This window comes from Heptranchias perlo, chromosome 2, assembly GCF_035084215.1.
Source record: "Heptranchias perlo isolate sHepPer1 chromosome 2, sHepPer1.hap1, whole genome shotgun sequence".
NCBI lineage: Eukaryota > Metazoa > Chordata > Chondrichthyes > Hexanchiformes > Hexanchidae > Heptranchias > Heptranchias perlo.
Window position 1 is genome coordinate 47,620,455 of NC_090326.1, and position 14,756 is coordinate 47,635,210.

General features: G+C 39.7%; 1 protein-coding gene across 2 annotated transcripts in view; it reads right to left on the reverse strand.

Moving 5' to 3' along the window:
• The window catches only part of atp2c1 (ATPase secretory pathway Ca2+ transporting 1), a 103,089-nt gene that overhangs the window by 34,797 nt on the left and 53,536 nt on the right, over positions 1-14,756 (reverse strand). For both annotated transcript variants that reach the window (XM_068001842.1, XM_068001843.1), the window contains 4 exons: positions 8,603-8,758; positions 8,248-8,316; positions 6,891-6,966; positions 1,115-1,181 (listed from right to left, as the gene is read on the reverse strand). In XM_068001842.1, the coding sequence (XP_067857943.1) occupies positions 1,115-1,181; positions 6,891-6,966; positions 8,248-8,316; positions 8,603-8,758 (368 nt within the window). The remainder of the gene's footprint in view (positions 1-1,114; positions 1,182-6,890; positions 6,967-8,247; positions 8,317-8,602; positions 8,759-14,756) is intronic.

The following is a 14,756-nucleotide window of genomic DNA, read 5'->3' on the forward strand; positions in this document are numbered from 1 at the left end:
TACAATAATCTGAGAAACAGCCATGCCTGAAGTAGCTTCTGTTTAAACTACTTGAAGAATTGACAGGACAGAAATTACAGAAATTGGAAGGAGGAAAACACTAGTGAATTTTTTTCCTGGCTTTTTGTTTCCTTGCTTATCTTCTCCTCCAACCCTTTTTCTCCTGAAAACTGAAATTCATGTTGGGGTATATCATTCTATGGGCAGTGACAACCTTTCAGTACATTGCCCAATAAAATACTCTTCATTTGATTCCCTAGACAATGACTGTCAGGCAGCTATTCAATAATGGGGCAACACAGCCAAGGCTGCACTTTCAGCAGAGGTGCATTAGAGAATGATTAAGAATGTGAACATTGCCTTTTTCTTCCATATCCCAAGAACACTGAGGCTAGATTGAACCTGGAATATTTCTGGTCTGTAAAGCTTGGTGCCACACCACATAATGAATTTACTACTAAGCCATAAAGGGAGCAATTGTAAGACTTTTTTGGCAGAATTTTGCTGCCATTCTACCCATCGAGCCTGAGCAATCAAAACTAACTAGGTGTCAGCCTTGGCTTAGTGAAGGCACTCTAGCCTCTAAATCAGAAGGTCATGCGTTCAAGTCACACTCCAGAGACTTCAGCACATAATCCAGGCTGATACTTCAGTGCTGGGGAAGTGCTGCACTGTTGGAGGTGCCATCTTTCGGATGAGATGTAAAACTGAGGCCCTGTTAGGCCTTTCAGCTGGACATAAAGATCCCATGCCTTTCAGGTAGATATAAAGATCCCATTGGACTATTCGAAGAGCAGGGGATTCTCCCAGTGTCCTGGCCAACATTGATCCCTCAACCAACATCATCACTAAAACAGATGATCTGGTCTTTATCTCATTGCTGTTTGTGGGACTTTGCTGTGCGCAAATTGGCTGCCACGTTTCCTACATTACAAATGACTTCTCTTCAAATAAAAAGTACTTAATTTGCTGTAAAGCGCTTTGGAACGTCCTGAGGTCATGAAAGGCACTATAAAAATGCACACACTCTCTTTCATTCTAACTGCATTGCTCCCTCCCCATAGCCCTGTATCATTCTCTGCTTTTCCTTTAAAAGATATAACACTTAACTCACCTCACACCAATAGTGAACATATCAAGAATGTGCTTCCCCTGTAGCCAGCCAACCAACATAATAACACCTACAACAGCAAAACACATCACACTGACAGTTAGCCAAAATGGTGTTGATTTGGAGAACTGAAATTTTTGTAATTCAATATCACATGCAACATAATGTCAATTTCTATTAACATTTAAGCACTTGAAAATTAAATTATACACCTAGTAGGAATCTGCACATAGATTGCTTAGACTTAAAATAATTTGTTTGCCATCGCTGATCCAACATGTATTTCTATAGTGCTCTTCACATGCAGAAAAACAATTCAAATTGCTTAACATTAGAAAACAAAATAATGTATGCTGTGCAGGAGGGGATGAGGAAAAATAGAGGGGGTTGGGGAGAAAACTAAAAGCAAAGCCAAAGGGAAGGATTTTAAGTTGTTCTTTGTAAACACAGGGAGGCAGGTAGCACGAATGGAGGTGGCAAGATAGAGGGAAATAGGTAGAGAGTTCCAGAGGACTGGAGCGTAGATGCTGAATGAGTAGCCAACAATGGTGGAGACAAGGGAGTGGGGATAAGGAGACAGTGTTAGAGGAGTGAAGGGTATGTGTGAGGTTAACAGACAGGAGGAGACCTCAAAGGCAAGGCAAGGTGAGGGCATGGAGGAATTTGAAAGATAGGATGAACATTTTGAAGACAACGCATTGGGCAATGGAAGCCAGAGAGGGAAGGGGGGCAGGGAGTGTTGGACTTCATGTAAGTGAGGTTGTGGTGTGCAAAACGATGCAGACATACCTTTTTTTTTTGCAAAAGGACTAAACATGACGTCATTCCATTAAATATTTTTTGTATTTCGGAGAGATGCTGGTTAGTGAAATTCTTTGAAAATTCATTGAGATATGAACATTCTAAATCCACAATTCACCACACAAAGACTTTCTAACATCACACAGCCTCCCCATACACTGGCCCTCAAACCGCAATGTAGTGCGCCATTAAACATTATACCTTTACGAGATTAATATTTAAGTGTTTGGTACTAAGCATAATACATTATGAAAGCCAGTGGAATACGATTTAAATTTCAATTACAGCACTGATCATAACTCATGAACAACAAACTATCAGATCAGTCCATTTGTAGACATAAATCGTATCCTATTGGTTTTCATAACACATCCTAACTCATTTTTTTAAATGACTTTTTTTAATATAAAGAAAGCTGGATGCTTCTTTCCAACAAGCCATTCCAGTTTCAAAAAAAAAACAGCTTCTTGGGTGCTTGCAGTATCAAAGCCTTTTTAAGCCGCTTAACAAAGCCAAGGCTTTCTCACTGAGTGCACAGTTTCCTGTGTCCATTCAAACTATCTTTATTGAGGATTTTGGAATCCAAAGGTAAAACTGTGAGTGGGCTACATTATCAAACTTTGGCATCTTAAACTTCAAAAAACTGTGCCATCTTAAATTGCAAGTTCTGAAATCTGCAACATTAATTTGTGAGAGTGGAGAAACCCAAAAATTGAACACCTTGCATACAATAAGAAAAATCAGAGGAAATAATGCAATATTCATGCACAATGGGGATATTTAATTCTAAGGGGGGGGACAACTGTTCATAAACAATATAGAATCAAGCTGAGCTCTAGTAAATAAAAACAGAAAATGCTGGAAAAGTGCTAGTAAGTATAGGAATAGGAGAATAGATCAGATGAATGCGTGGCTGGAGGGTTGGTGCAGGAGGGAGGGATTTAAATTCCTGAGGACTTGGGACCGATTCTGGGGAAGGTGGGACCTGTACAAGCCAGATGGGATGCACCTCAACATATCCAGGACTAATATCCTTGCAGGGGGGTTTGCTACTGCTGTTGGGGAGGGTTTAAACTCGAGTGGCAGGGGGATGGGAACCTGAGCGGGGAGTCAGAAGAGAGTAAAGTTGAGAGCAGCAAGAAAAGGGAGGACCCAGGGGAAATTTACAATACAAATAGTACAAATAGTTGTTCAAGAACAAGTGAAAGGGAAAAGCGTAAAGAAAGTGTACTTTAGGCACTACAGATAAAGTGAAAACTAGAAGGTGTAAAGCGATTAACCCAGCATCAAAGCTGAAGGTCAGGCTAGGGTGTGTGGCCCAACTAAGAGTTCTATATTCAAATACACAGAGTATATGGAATAAATTAAATGAACTACAGGTACAAATTCAAATTGGAGGGTATGGCATGATAGCTATTACTGAGACATGGCTGCAGGATGGTCAGGATTGGGAACTAAATATACCAGGTTATAAGGTCCACAGGACAGATAGGGAAAATGGAAGAGGGGGAGGAGTAGCCTTAGTGATTAGAGATGAAATCACTTCAATGATAAAGGAGGATATAACGAGGGGTAAGCAGCCAACAGAGACCTTATGGGTTGAAATGAGAAATAGGAAAGGATCTAAGACTATAGTGGGAGTTGTGTTTAGGACCCCTGGCAGCAGCTCTGAAGTGCTAGATTGTATAAATGCAGAGATTAGACAAGCGTGTAACAAAGGCATAGTGGTCTTAATGGGGGACTTCAACCTTCATATAGATTAGGAAAAGCAGACTAACAACTGTCAGAAAGGCAGTGAATTTCTTGAGTGTGTCTGGGATAGTTTTCTACAGCAGTATGTCCTAGAGGCAACAAGGGGGCATACTAGATTTAGTAATGAGTAATGAACCAGATTTAGTTAACGGCTTAACTGTACGTGAACATCTATCCAATAGCGATCATAACATGATCGAGTTTAATGTAGTGTTTGAAAGGGAAAAAAGTGAATCAGCTGCTAAGATTCTAGACTTGGGTAAAACCGACTTCAATGGGATGGGACAGAGACTATCCACAGTAAACTGGGCAAATCTGTTAATGGGTAAAACGACTGATGATCAGTGGGAAATGTTTAAAGAAACATTTAACGTGATACAGAATCGGTTTATACCCCCGAGGGGCAAGAACTCTACTTGCCAAAAAAAAACAGCCATGGACAACTAGAGGTAAGGGAAGTATAAGACATAAGAAAAGGGCATACAAAAAGGGAAAAAATGGCACAGATCCTGGTGAATGGGAAAAATACAAAGAGCAACAAAGGGTCACAAAACAGATAGTAAGAGCTATAAAAAGAGAGTATGAAAAGAAACTTGCAAGGGATATCAAAACCAATACGAAGAACTTTTATAGTTATATTAGGAAAAAGAGGGTGGGGTCAGGTGCAGTGTTGGCCCCTTAAAAATTGAAAGTGGGGATGTTGTAATTGACAATGGGGAAATGGCAGACATGTTGAATAATTACTTTGCGTCAGTATTTACAGTAGAAAAAGAGGATAGCATGCTGGAAATCCCAAGAAAACTAATACTGAATTGGGGACAGTGACTCAATAAAATTAACATAAGTAAAACAACAGTAATGAAGAAAAAAATTGCACTAAAGAGTGACAAATCCCCAGGACCAGATGGTTTCCATCCCAGGATTTTAAAGGAAGTAGGTGAGCACATTGCAGATGCCCTAACTATAATCTTTCAAAGTTCTCTAGATTCAGGAACTGTCCCTCTAGATTGGAAAACTGCACACGTCACTCCGCTTTTTAAGAAAGGAGAGAAAGGGAAACCAGCGAATTATAGACCAGTTAGCCTAGCATCTGTTGTGGGGAAAATGTTGGAGTCTATAATTAAGGATAGGGTGACCGAATACCTCGAGAATTTTCAGTTAATCAGAGAGAGCCAGCATGGATTTGTGAAAGGTAGGTCGTGCCCGACAAACCTGATTGAATTTTTTGAAGAGGTGACTAAAGTAGTGGACAGGGGAATATCAATGGATGTTATTTATATGGACTTCCAGGAGGCATTTGATAAAGTCCCACATAAGAGACTGTTAGCTAAGATAAAAGCCCATGGAATTGAGGGAAAAGTATGGACTTGGTTAGGAAGTTGGCTGAGTGGAAGGCGACAGAAAGTAGGGATAATGGGTAGGTACTCACATTGGCAGGATGTGACTAGTGGAGTCTCGCAGGGATCTGTCTTGGGGCCTCAATTATTCACAATATTTATTAACGACTTAGATGAAGGCATAGAAAGTCTCATATCTAAGTTTGCCGATGACACAAAGATTGGTGGCATTGTAAGCAGTGTAGATGACAACATAAAATTACAAAGGGATTTTGATAGATTAGGTGAATGGGCAAAACTGTGGCAAATGTGAGGTCATCCACTTTGGATCAAAAAAGGATAGAACAGGGTACTTTCTAAATGGTAAAAAGTTAAAAACAGTGGATGTCCAAAGGGACTTTAGGGGTTCAGGTACATAGATCATTGAAGTGTCATGAACAGGTGCAGAAAATAATCAATAAGGCTAATGGAATGCTGGCCTTTATATCTAGAGGACTGGAGTACAAGGGGGCAGGTGTTATGCTGGAGCACTTCTGGAGTATGAGCAATTCTGGGCACCGCACCTTCAAAAGGACATATTGGCCTTGGAGGGAGTGTAGCGTAGGTTTACTGGAATGATACCTGGACTTCAAGGGTTAAGTTATGAGGAGAGATTACACAAATTGGGGTCGTATTCTCTAGAGTTTAGAAGGTTACGGGGTGATCTGATCGAAGTTTATGAGATATTAAGAGGAACAAATAGGGTGGATAGAGAGAAACTAGTTCCGCTGGTTGGGGATTCTAGGAGTAGGGGGCACAGTCTAAAAATTAGAGCCAGACCTTTCAGGAGTGAGATTAGAAAACATTTCTACACACAAAGGGTGGTAGAAGTTTGGAACTCTCTTCTGCAAATGGCAATTGATGCTAGTTCAATTGCTAAATTTAAATCTGAGATAGATAGCTTTTTGGCAACCAAAGGTATTAAGGGATATGGGCCAAAGGCAGGTATATGGAGTTAGATCACAGATCAGCCATGATCTTATCAAATGGCAGAGCAGGCTCGAGGGGCTAAATGGCCTACTCCTGTTCCTATATTCTTATGTTTCCAATGTAAAAGCTCAGCAAGTGAGGCAGCAACTGTGGAGAAAGAAAGCGTTAACGTTTCAGGTCGAAGACTTTTCGTCAGAACTGGAAGATGTTAAACAGTTAAAGTTTTCAAGCAAGTACAGAGCCAGGGGAAAGGGGGGGAAGAGGAAGGGAGGAAAGGTCTGTGATAAGGTAGAGGGCAAGAATGATTAAATGACAAAAGGGCAAAATCACTCTTGCCCTCTACCCTATCGCAGAGCTTCCCTTCTGTTCTTTCCTCCCCTCCCTCCCCCCTTTCCCTGGCTCTGTATTTGCTTAAAGACTTTAACTCTTTAACATCTTCCAGTTCTGATGAAAAGTCTTCGACCTGAAACGTTAACTCTGTTTCTTCCTCCACAGATGCTGCCTGACTTGCTGAGCTTTTCCAGCATTTTCTGTTTTTATTTCAGATTTCCAGCATCCGCAGTATTTTGCTTTTGATTTAGAGCTCTAGGGAAGTTAAATTCAATTATTAGTTTAGCCATATGCTACAATAGGTTATTGATCTGTAGTGTTAATCGCCTGATAAATAAGCACAATTCCCTTAAAAAGGTTAACCAGGGAAAGTAACCTTTTGTAATGCTTTTGACATTCAAAGCTTAGTATAGCTTTTGGCAAATCCAGCCGAATTGCTCTATTCTTCATGTATTTAAACACAATTTCATTTCTTACTCCACATTTCATTTCAACATTTGACATTTGAAAAATCCTAACGTAAAGCAAAACAGGCCTCAGCTGCACAATTCCAGGCTGATCAAGTTTAAAATCCACATTGTTCTTCTTACCTATAATGCCAAATGAATATAATGAAAGTTGTTTCCCAAGCAGGTCCATGCTTTTCTGTAGTGGTGTTTTAGGAGCCTTTTTAGAAGAAAACAAATTGGAAGTATAAAATAAGTAAATACTTTGAAATGCACTCTATTCAAATGAGGTCAATGAAAACTTAATTTTAAAATGATTTCCTCCCCCATCCAACCTGTCCTTCTTCTTAGATCCCACCACATATCACTCTCCAAAGTGGCAGCACGTGGGATCATGTCAAAGGTCTTTTCTTGCTGAATGCTGAACCTCTGCTGTTGTGAGGAGGTGCCAAGTGAAGGCAAAGCACTTCCACACTGAAAGGAAATGAAAAAAAATCAAGTGAAGAGTCACCCTGAGGCTGCTCTTGCATCCCTCCCAGCAACAGGTTTCAGAGAGCAATAGTTGACTTGTCCCTCAGCTGGATGGTGTTCAAGAGGGGGAAGGGATTAAAATTCATCCAAAAGAATCTTTCAAAATTTCCAACGGGAATTAGAACTAGCCATTAGAATGGTAACCTCAAAACTGAGCAGGCTTGCTCACGCTAAAGAAAATGTTAGAGTATTAGCACATTCATGGTACACACTCATTAAGTTAATAGTTTTTCAAAATGGAGGATACTTCATTTATCTCATCCCTGCTTTCCAGAGCAACCCAAAAAATCATGTTGAAATAAATGACCAGTCACGGAGAAACTTTACTAAAGTATCATCTGATGAGATGAAAAACTGGACCTTCAAGCCAGTTTTCAGTCATTTGGAAACTAATTTTTATTGAGATGGTCCTGGCATTGAAAATGGTCAGTGGAAAACAGACATGTTTTTAAAAGCAAAAAGAAATTAAAATATTTAAAAATAAGGTAAATAAATGATAAGAGATGATAAGTAGTACAATGCAAATAGGAGAGTATAGAAGCAAGAGAGAAAAGGAATAATAAATAATTTATATGCAGAGCAGGTTACATAATAAAATCATAATTATATGTGATGTTAAGTGTATATTTAGCAATTTTTCAACTATAGAGGTACTAACATTTCAGCGGCATTATTACTATGTTAGCTGATTGTTCAACTTCACGGTGTGCAATGTGAGAAGTTTCTATAAGATCCTAGCCTGAGGTACAGAATTTCGTGGAGATGCCAACTGCAAGAGTTGTATGTGTAATAGTACTGAATCAATATAAAGATCATTTCAGAGTACAATATTCATGGTTAAACAAACATCTATTTGTAGGAGTACATCTATTAGGTCCCATTTTATCCTTGTAAAAAGGAAAACCTCAACTGTAATTTATAAACAAAAATTATAATGAATAATACCGAAATGACTATTTCAAAAACTTACTTCTTCAGCTTGCATCATTTTAAAAACCTCTCCAAATTCAGAGTTTTCTCCTGTCCCTATGACGATACCCTGCAAAACCACAAAAGTATTCGAATTTTAACAAAATATTACAAGTGTTCATAATGCAATGTATTTTAGATGAAAGTCAGTTTAGAGAACATGCATTTTATGCTATTACATTAAGGGAAGGGACGTTGCAAAAAAATAAAATTGTAAACTACAGAGCAATGCTCCAAAGAAATCTTACTTAAAAAAACATTTTAATATTTAATTCCAAATTGTAGACGGACCAAACTATACCCCTTCAGCTTCATGTTTAACAGAGTATAACTTCTAGTTTAGCAACGAAAATTACCTTAGCCCTGCCACATCTAACCAATGTGCCCATGAAAGCAATATTGCTTCTGGATGTCAGGTCCCCATTAGTAGCTGTTGGCTGTGGAGTTGTTGACTTTGAACATGGGGAGGTCTCTCCTGTGAGGCTCGACTCATCAATGGATGTATCCACAACCTTAAGAAAAAAAGACATTAATTCATTAAAAAAAACATTTTCTTTCCCTGCTAATTTTCTCTTATCTTTCATACATGAGCCTCAGTGCTGGCACAATATTTGATTGCAAGCAGCATCACAACTGAGCCTGGTTCTATTCTTATCCAACACACACTCCCAAAAGAGGTTGCACAGAGGTAAACAGGCCACCTCCCATGTCACTGTTGTTCGGTTGTCAGGTCTTGGGTGACCTGCAGGAGTAGGTGAACCTGAAAGGGGAGAATACTAGGGCAGGAGGGGGTGGAAGGGAAGGAGGAGTTCATGCCTTCATCAGAGGGTACATACAAATGCTCAGAAAAATAACTATTTTGGGACTAAATTGCAGCAATGCCTTTTCAGAACAAGCCAATACGATTTTCAACCAATTAAGCACATTTAGATTCTTCCTAATAACATGCTTCCCCACAAACAAGTTTTCCATTGAACATCCATTTTTTTTTGCTAACTTTCCACTTTCTTTTATAACTCTTGCTTACATCTGAGACTTAAAAATGCACCTCAGAAACCAGATAAAGATCTGGCAATTACCGTCTGATGTTGTTCCATGTGGACTCAGTGAAGGTTAAAACAACCTGCAGAAACAAAAACTTAACACTGCCTAGCAGCGATGCTCAGTAGCAATCCCTTTGCACAATCACATTGGAGCTCACCACATTCTATACAGGAGCTGTTGAACTGTGAACACGTTTAAAAAAAGATAGTCTGGTTTAAAAACTACCACTGCAGAACACTCTTGAGAAATACCTTTCCCCTATTTTAGCATTAGATCATTTATTTAAAGACCATGTTTATAAAATGACATTTCAAGTAGTGGCTATTAATAAGTCTAGGAATCTAAGTCTAGTTTACAAAGTAGCACTATGGACTTCAGATTTTGTCACTAAAAGTAATATTTAAAGCATGTTGACTATAATTCCTATGAGCAATCTTTTAAAGTCAGTCAAAGTCTATGATCTAATCTGCTTGAATGCTTATCTCGGAGGAAAAAAAATTATAAATCACACAAGAACTAGGTCACCCATCATTTTCTCATGAAAGCACAAAATGGAAAAATAATTTGCTTTCCGAACTCGGCAGAATGAAATCAGTCTGGTGAAATATCGTTAAACCACACTCAGCTAGAAAAAAATGCGTACAGTACATATTTTCTGCAATTTTGACCCTAAAAAACAGGACAACCTACAACTCAGCTTTTGTTGTTTAAACTTTGTTCATCCTTGTGTGTTAAATTTTGCAATTTTCTTAACATTGAATAAATAGAGAATGGATATTCCAGATTGACTAAAAGCAGGTTATTGTATCAAGGAAGTCAGGTACCATAAAAATTAACTGGACTTTTGCAAATCACTCTAATTACATCCAGTTTTCTGTCCTAGCAGCAGATCCGATAACACAATTTCTGATCAGGACATTTACAGCGAATTAAGCCCTTACTGACTGATGTTATGATGTGATTACAAGTTTAGTTGAACAACGATCTGCAGTAACAACTAGAAAATAACAGTAGCACTAATGTTAAATAAAACGCTAGAGACACATAGCAGGTTAGCTGGTATCTATAAAGGGAAATGACAAGTCAATGTTTCAGCTGTAGCCCTTCATCTGAACTGAAACAAAGATAATCAAGCATTTAAGTAAGATTGAGATATACAGAGAGAAAAAAGGAAAGGGAAGAAATAACAGATACTCCGATCAGAGAGAGAGACGTAATGGTTTAAATGACCTGCAAACTTCTTAATAAAAAAGTTAGATTTTATGAGGTGATGGAAAGATAGTAAAAGAAAAGAAAGTAGGAATAGTTAAAGTAAAAAGGCATGGGACAGACCCACAAAAACAAACAGGAATTGGGAAAATTCCAGAAAGAAAAAAAAACTTGAAAGAAACAATCCAGTCACCTAGCGCACTTCCCTCCATTCTCTGCTTTCGATACCTGTGTTCACATTTTCACCATCTGCAGCAGTTTGTGAAAGTGCAACAGCTGTCTATTTACCTCCTCCCACATTCACTGTCCAAGGCTCCAAACATATCTTTCCATGTGAGACAGCAATTTACATGTACTTCCTCCAATCTTGAATACTGTATACTCGCTGCTCATAATGTGCTTTCCTCTATAGAGATGACCAAACATAGATAAGGTAACCACTTTGCTGAACACCTCTATTCTGTTCACAGGCCTCTTCCATTCCCACTCTGATCTCTCCTCCTCTTCCTATACTGTTCCAACCAGATCCAATGCAAGCTCAGGTACAGTATCTCATTTTTCTCTTAAGTACTCTGCATCCCGTGACTTTAGTAACTTCAAATTTCAGCTATATTCTCTATTTTTTTTTACAAGACAGGGTGCTGGATAGTGGTGTTCAGGAGAGGCCTGTTGATATTCTGGGCATTAACCCTTCATCAGAAAACAGCTTCTGTTGTAATTTCTTTCCTCCTGCATTTATAGATTTTTAAATTTCTTTTTCCCCTAATGGGGAGCATGCCCGTTGCTTGATAGCTCTGCAACAGCAACACTTGAATGGCAGACTGCTTACGGCAAATCTATCCATCATACATTGCATTGCTGTTCAAATCCTTTTTTTGCTGTGCACCAACTACAAGATACTCATTATAATTATTTTCCTAATTGAAGTTCAGGATCCAAATGCTGTTTCCTGTTACCGTGCCATACAGACACAAATTGCAGCCAGAGATGGTACTAATTTAAACATTAGGATTTATTACAATTGAAGAAAGGTATCATTTTTTTTGGAAGATGTAATAAGTGTCTGCAGCCTCTTTCTCTCCTCCCATTGTTTCCTCCCTTTGCAAGTTCCCCATACTTCCTACAGTCAAATGTGGGGTAGGTATTCTGTTTCGCTGGCCACCACCAATGTTGCCAGCTGGCATTAACAGTATAAGAACAGCCTGGCAAAGACTCCTTATCTGATCTTTCCTCGCTCTTTTGAAGAGATACTAGCGGCATGATTTTAGCTCAGAGCTGGGAACCCAGCACATGTGTAGATTTTCGCATGGGGAACCTGGAAGTCAAGTCAGTGCATCACATTCTGCCATCACAACTCAATTGAAGGTGAGAATTTGCGGTTCCGGGTTTCCCACGCACCAGGCAGCCAAGATTGACATACTGGCTGCCCGCCTGTCGGGAGGGAACGGAGCTGCAAATTGGAGAGGAGGGAGGGAGGGAGGGAGATCGCATGAATGGGGACGACATCGGATGGGCCTTGGAGAAGATCGGGGGGGGGGGGGGGGGGGGTGTCCACCATCGGGGAGAAGGTCCACTATTGTTGGTAAGGGGAGGGGGGGCACTCACCTCATGGATCCAGCCCTTCTCGCCTGCTTTCATCTGATGTGAATCGGAAGTGATGGAAAACCCAAACAGGCAAGGTTACATTTTTTTTACATTTCTAATACACAAAAAATTAAGTGCATTGACTATCGCAATGAGCTGCATTGCCCCTTTAAGTATCGGTCCAGCCGCTTTAAGTGGGGATGGGACTTTCGGGCTTCTGCTACGCGCACACGCATCCTAATGCACCCGAGTCAAACCTGGAAGTGGGCGTGTTGAGCCGGGATGCGGTTTTACGACCTACCTACCTCCCAGCCCACCCATTCTTGTGGGGTTAAAATTATCCCCCAGGTCTCCACCTAACATTGTCCCACACAGTGCAGCTCAAATTAGGCATTCAGCAGAATGGTAACTTGAACCCACATTCCTCCATTCCTTGGTGCTGCACCAACAGCTCCCCTTTTGAAAACAGGAATAGATGATGCACTTGAACCAAGTAAAGAATACAAGTTCACTAAACATTAAGTTAGTAGAGTTCATTGGATTGATATCATTACTCAATGAACTGAGTTGGCTCCAAAGTCTATCAACATTTGCTATTTACCTGGTTTGACGAGATGGACTGCACAGATATTGTTACTCAATTTCTTGTCTGAATACCTAATATAGAGGTTTTTACTAATAGTCTTATCTAAATATTGCACTGCAGCAATGCATGTAAATGGGAGAAGTTAATGGATAATTCTGAACCAACAATGTTTAGTAATGCCATCCGAATGGTAATAGGGTTAAAGTGCAGACTTCCAAACAAATATGTATCACTTATTCCATTGCATCTACGCAGTTATATAATAGTACGGGTGCACAACTTTAGTGTGTTAAAGAATTGGCCAAGAGGTGGAATATCTTTAATAAGTTGCAAAGACCAACAGCTGATTAAAACAATTTGGCAAGGAGGATAGGAAAGCCCAACCTTGCAGTAAATCACATTAAGTAAAGGTCTGCAAAAAGGAACTACATTGTGCAGCATACAACCCCTTCCACCTCTGCGGCTTCAGTTTCATTCTGATGATAGCCTCCACAACTACTGAAAAGTCAGCTGAAGTCCAAAGTCCAGTAGCAAAAACTTCCCTCCAAGTGTGGCCGCCCAATTAACCAAATCAAGGTCAGCAAAGAAAAGTTAAAACACCTCCTTCAGCAGCTTGATGCTGAACATAGGAACGGAAGTAGGCAATTTTTACCCTCGAACCTGTTCCGCCATTCAATGTTCAAGATCATGGCTGATCTGTGATCTAACTCCATATACCCACCTTAGCACCATAATCCCTTAATACCTTTGGTTAACAAAAATCTACCAATCTCAGATTTAAAAGTAAGAATTGAGCTAGCATCAACTGCCGTTTGCAGAAGAGAGTTCCAAACTTCTACCACCTTTTGCATGTAGAAGTGTTTCCTAACTTCACTCCTGAAAGTCCTGGTTCTAATTTTTAGGCTAACCAGTGGAAATAGTTTCTCCCTATCTACCCTCAGTTCCCCTTAATCTTCTAAATTTTAGGGAATACAAGCATAGTTTGTGTAATCTCTCCTTGTAAATTAACCCTTGGAGTCCAGGTATAATTCTAGTAAATCTATGCTGCACTCCCTCCAAGGCCAATATGTCCTTTCTAAGGCACAGTACCCAGAACTGAACACAGTACTCCAGGTGTGGTCTAACCAGGGCTTTGTATAGCTGTAGCATAATTTCTACCCCTTTGTATTGTAGTCCTCTAGATATAAATCCAGTTAGCCTTTCTGATTATTTCCTGTACCTGTCCTTGACATTTTAATGATCTGTGTACATGGACTCCTAAGTCTCTTTGAACCTCCACCATTTCGAGCTTTTCACCATTTAGAAAGTACTCTGATCTGTTCTTTTTAGGTTCAAAGTGGATGACCTCACACTTGACTACATTGAAATCCATCTGTCACAGTTTTGCCTATTCACTTAATCTATTAATGCCTCTGTAATTTTACACTTCCATCTACACTGCTTACAATGCTGCCTATCTTTGTGTCATCGACAAACTTGGATATGTGGCTCTCTATCCAGTCACTTAAGTCGTTAATAAATACAGTGAATAGTTGAGGCCCCAATACAGACACCACTAGTCACATCCTGCCAATTTGAGTACCTGCCCATTTATCCCTACTCTGTCTCCTGCCGCTCAGCCAATTTCCTAACCAGGTCAATAATTTGCCCTCAATTCCACAAGCTTCAACTTTAGCTAACAGTCTCTTATGAGGGACTTTATTGAATACCTTCTTGAAGTTCACATAAACAACATCTATTGACATTCCCCTGTCCACTACTTTAGTCACCTCTTCAAAAAATTCAATCAGCTTTGTCGGGCATGACCTACCCTTTACAAATCCATGCTGGCTCTCTGATCAGCTGAAAATTTTCAAGGTGTTCAGTCACTCTATCCTTAATTATAGACTCTAGTAATTTTTCGACAACAGATATTAGGCTAACTGGTCTATAATTCCCTGGTTTCCCTCTCATCTTTCTTAAATAGCAGAGTGACATGCAATTTTCCAATCTAAAGGAACGGTTCCTGAATCGAGAGAACTTTGGGATATTATCGTTAGGGCACCTGCAATGTTCTCACCTACTTCCTTTAAAACCCTGGGATGAAA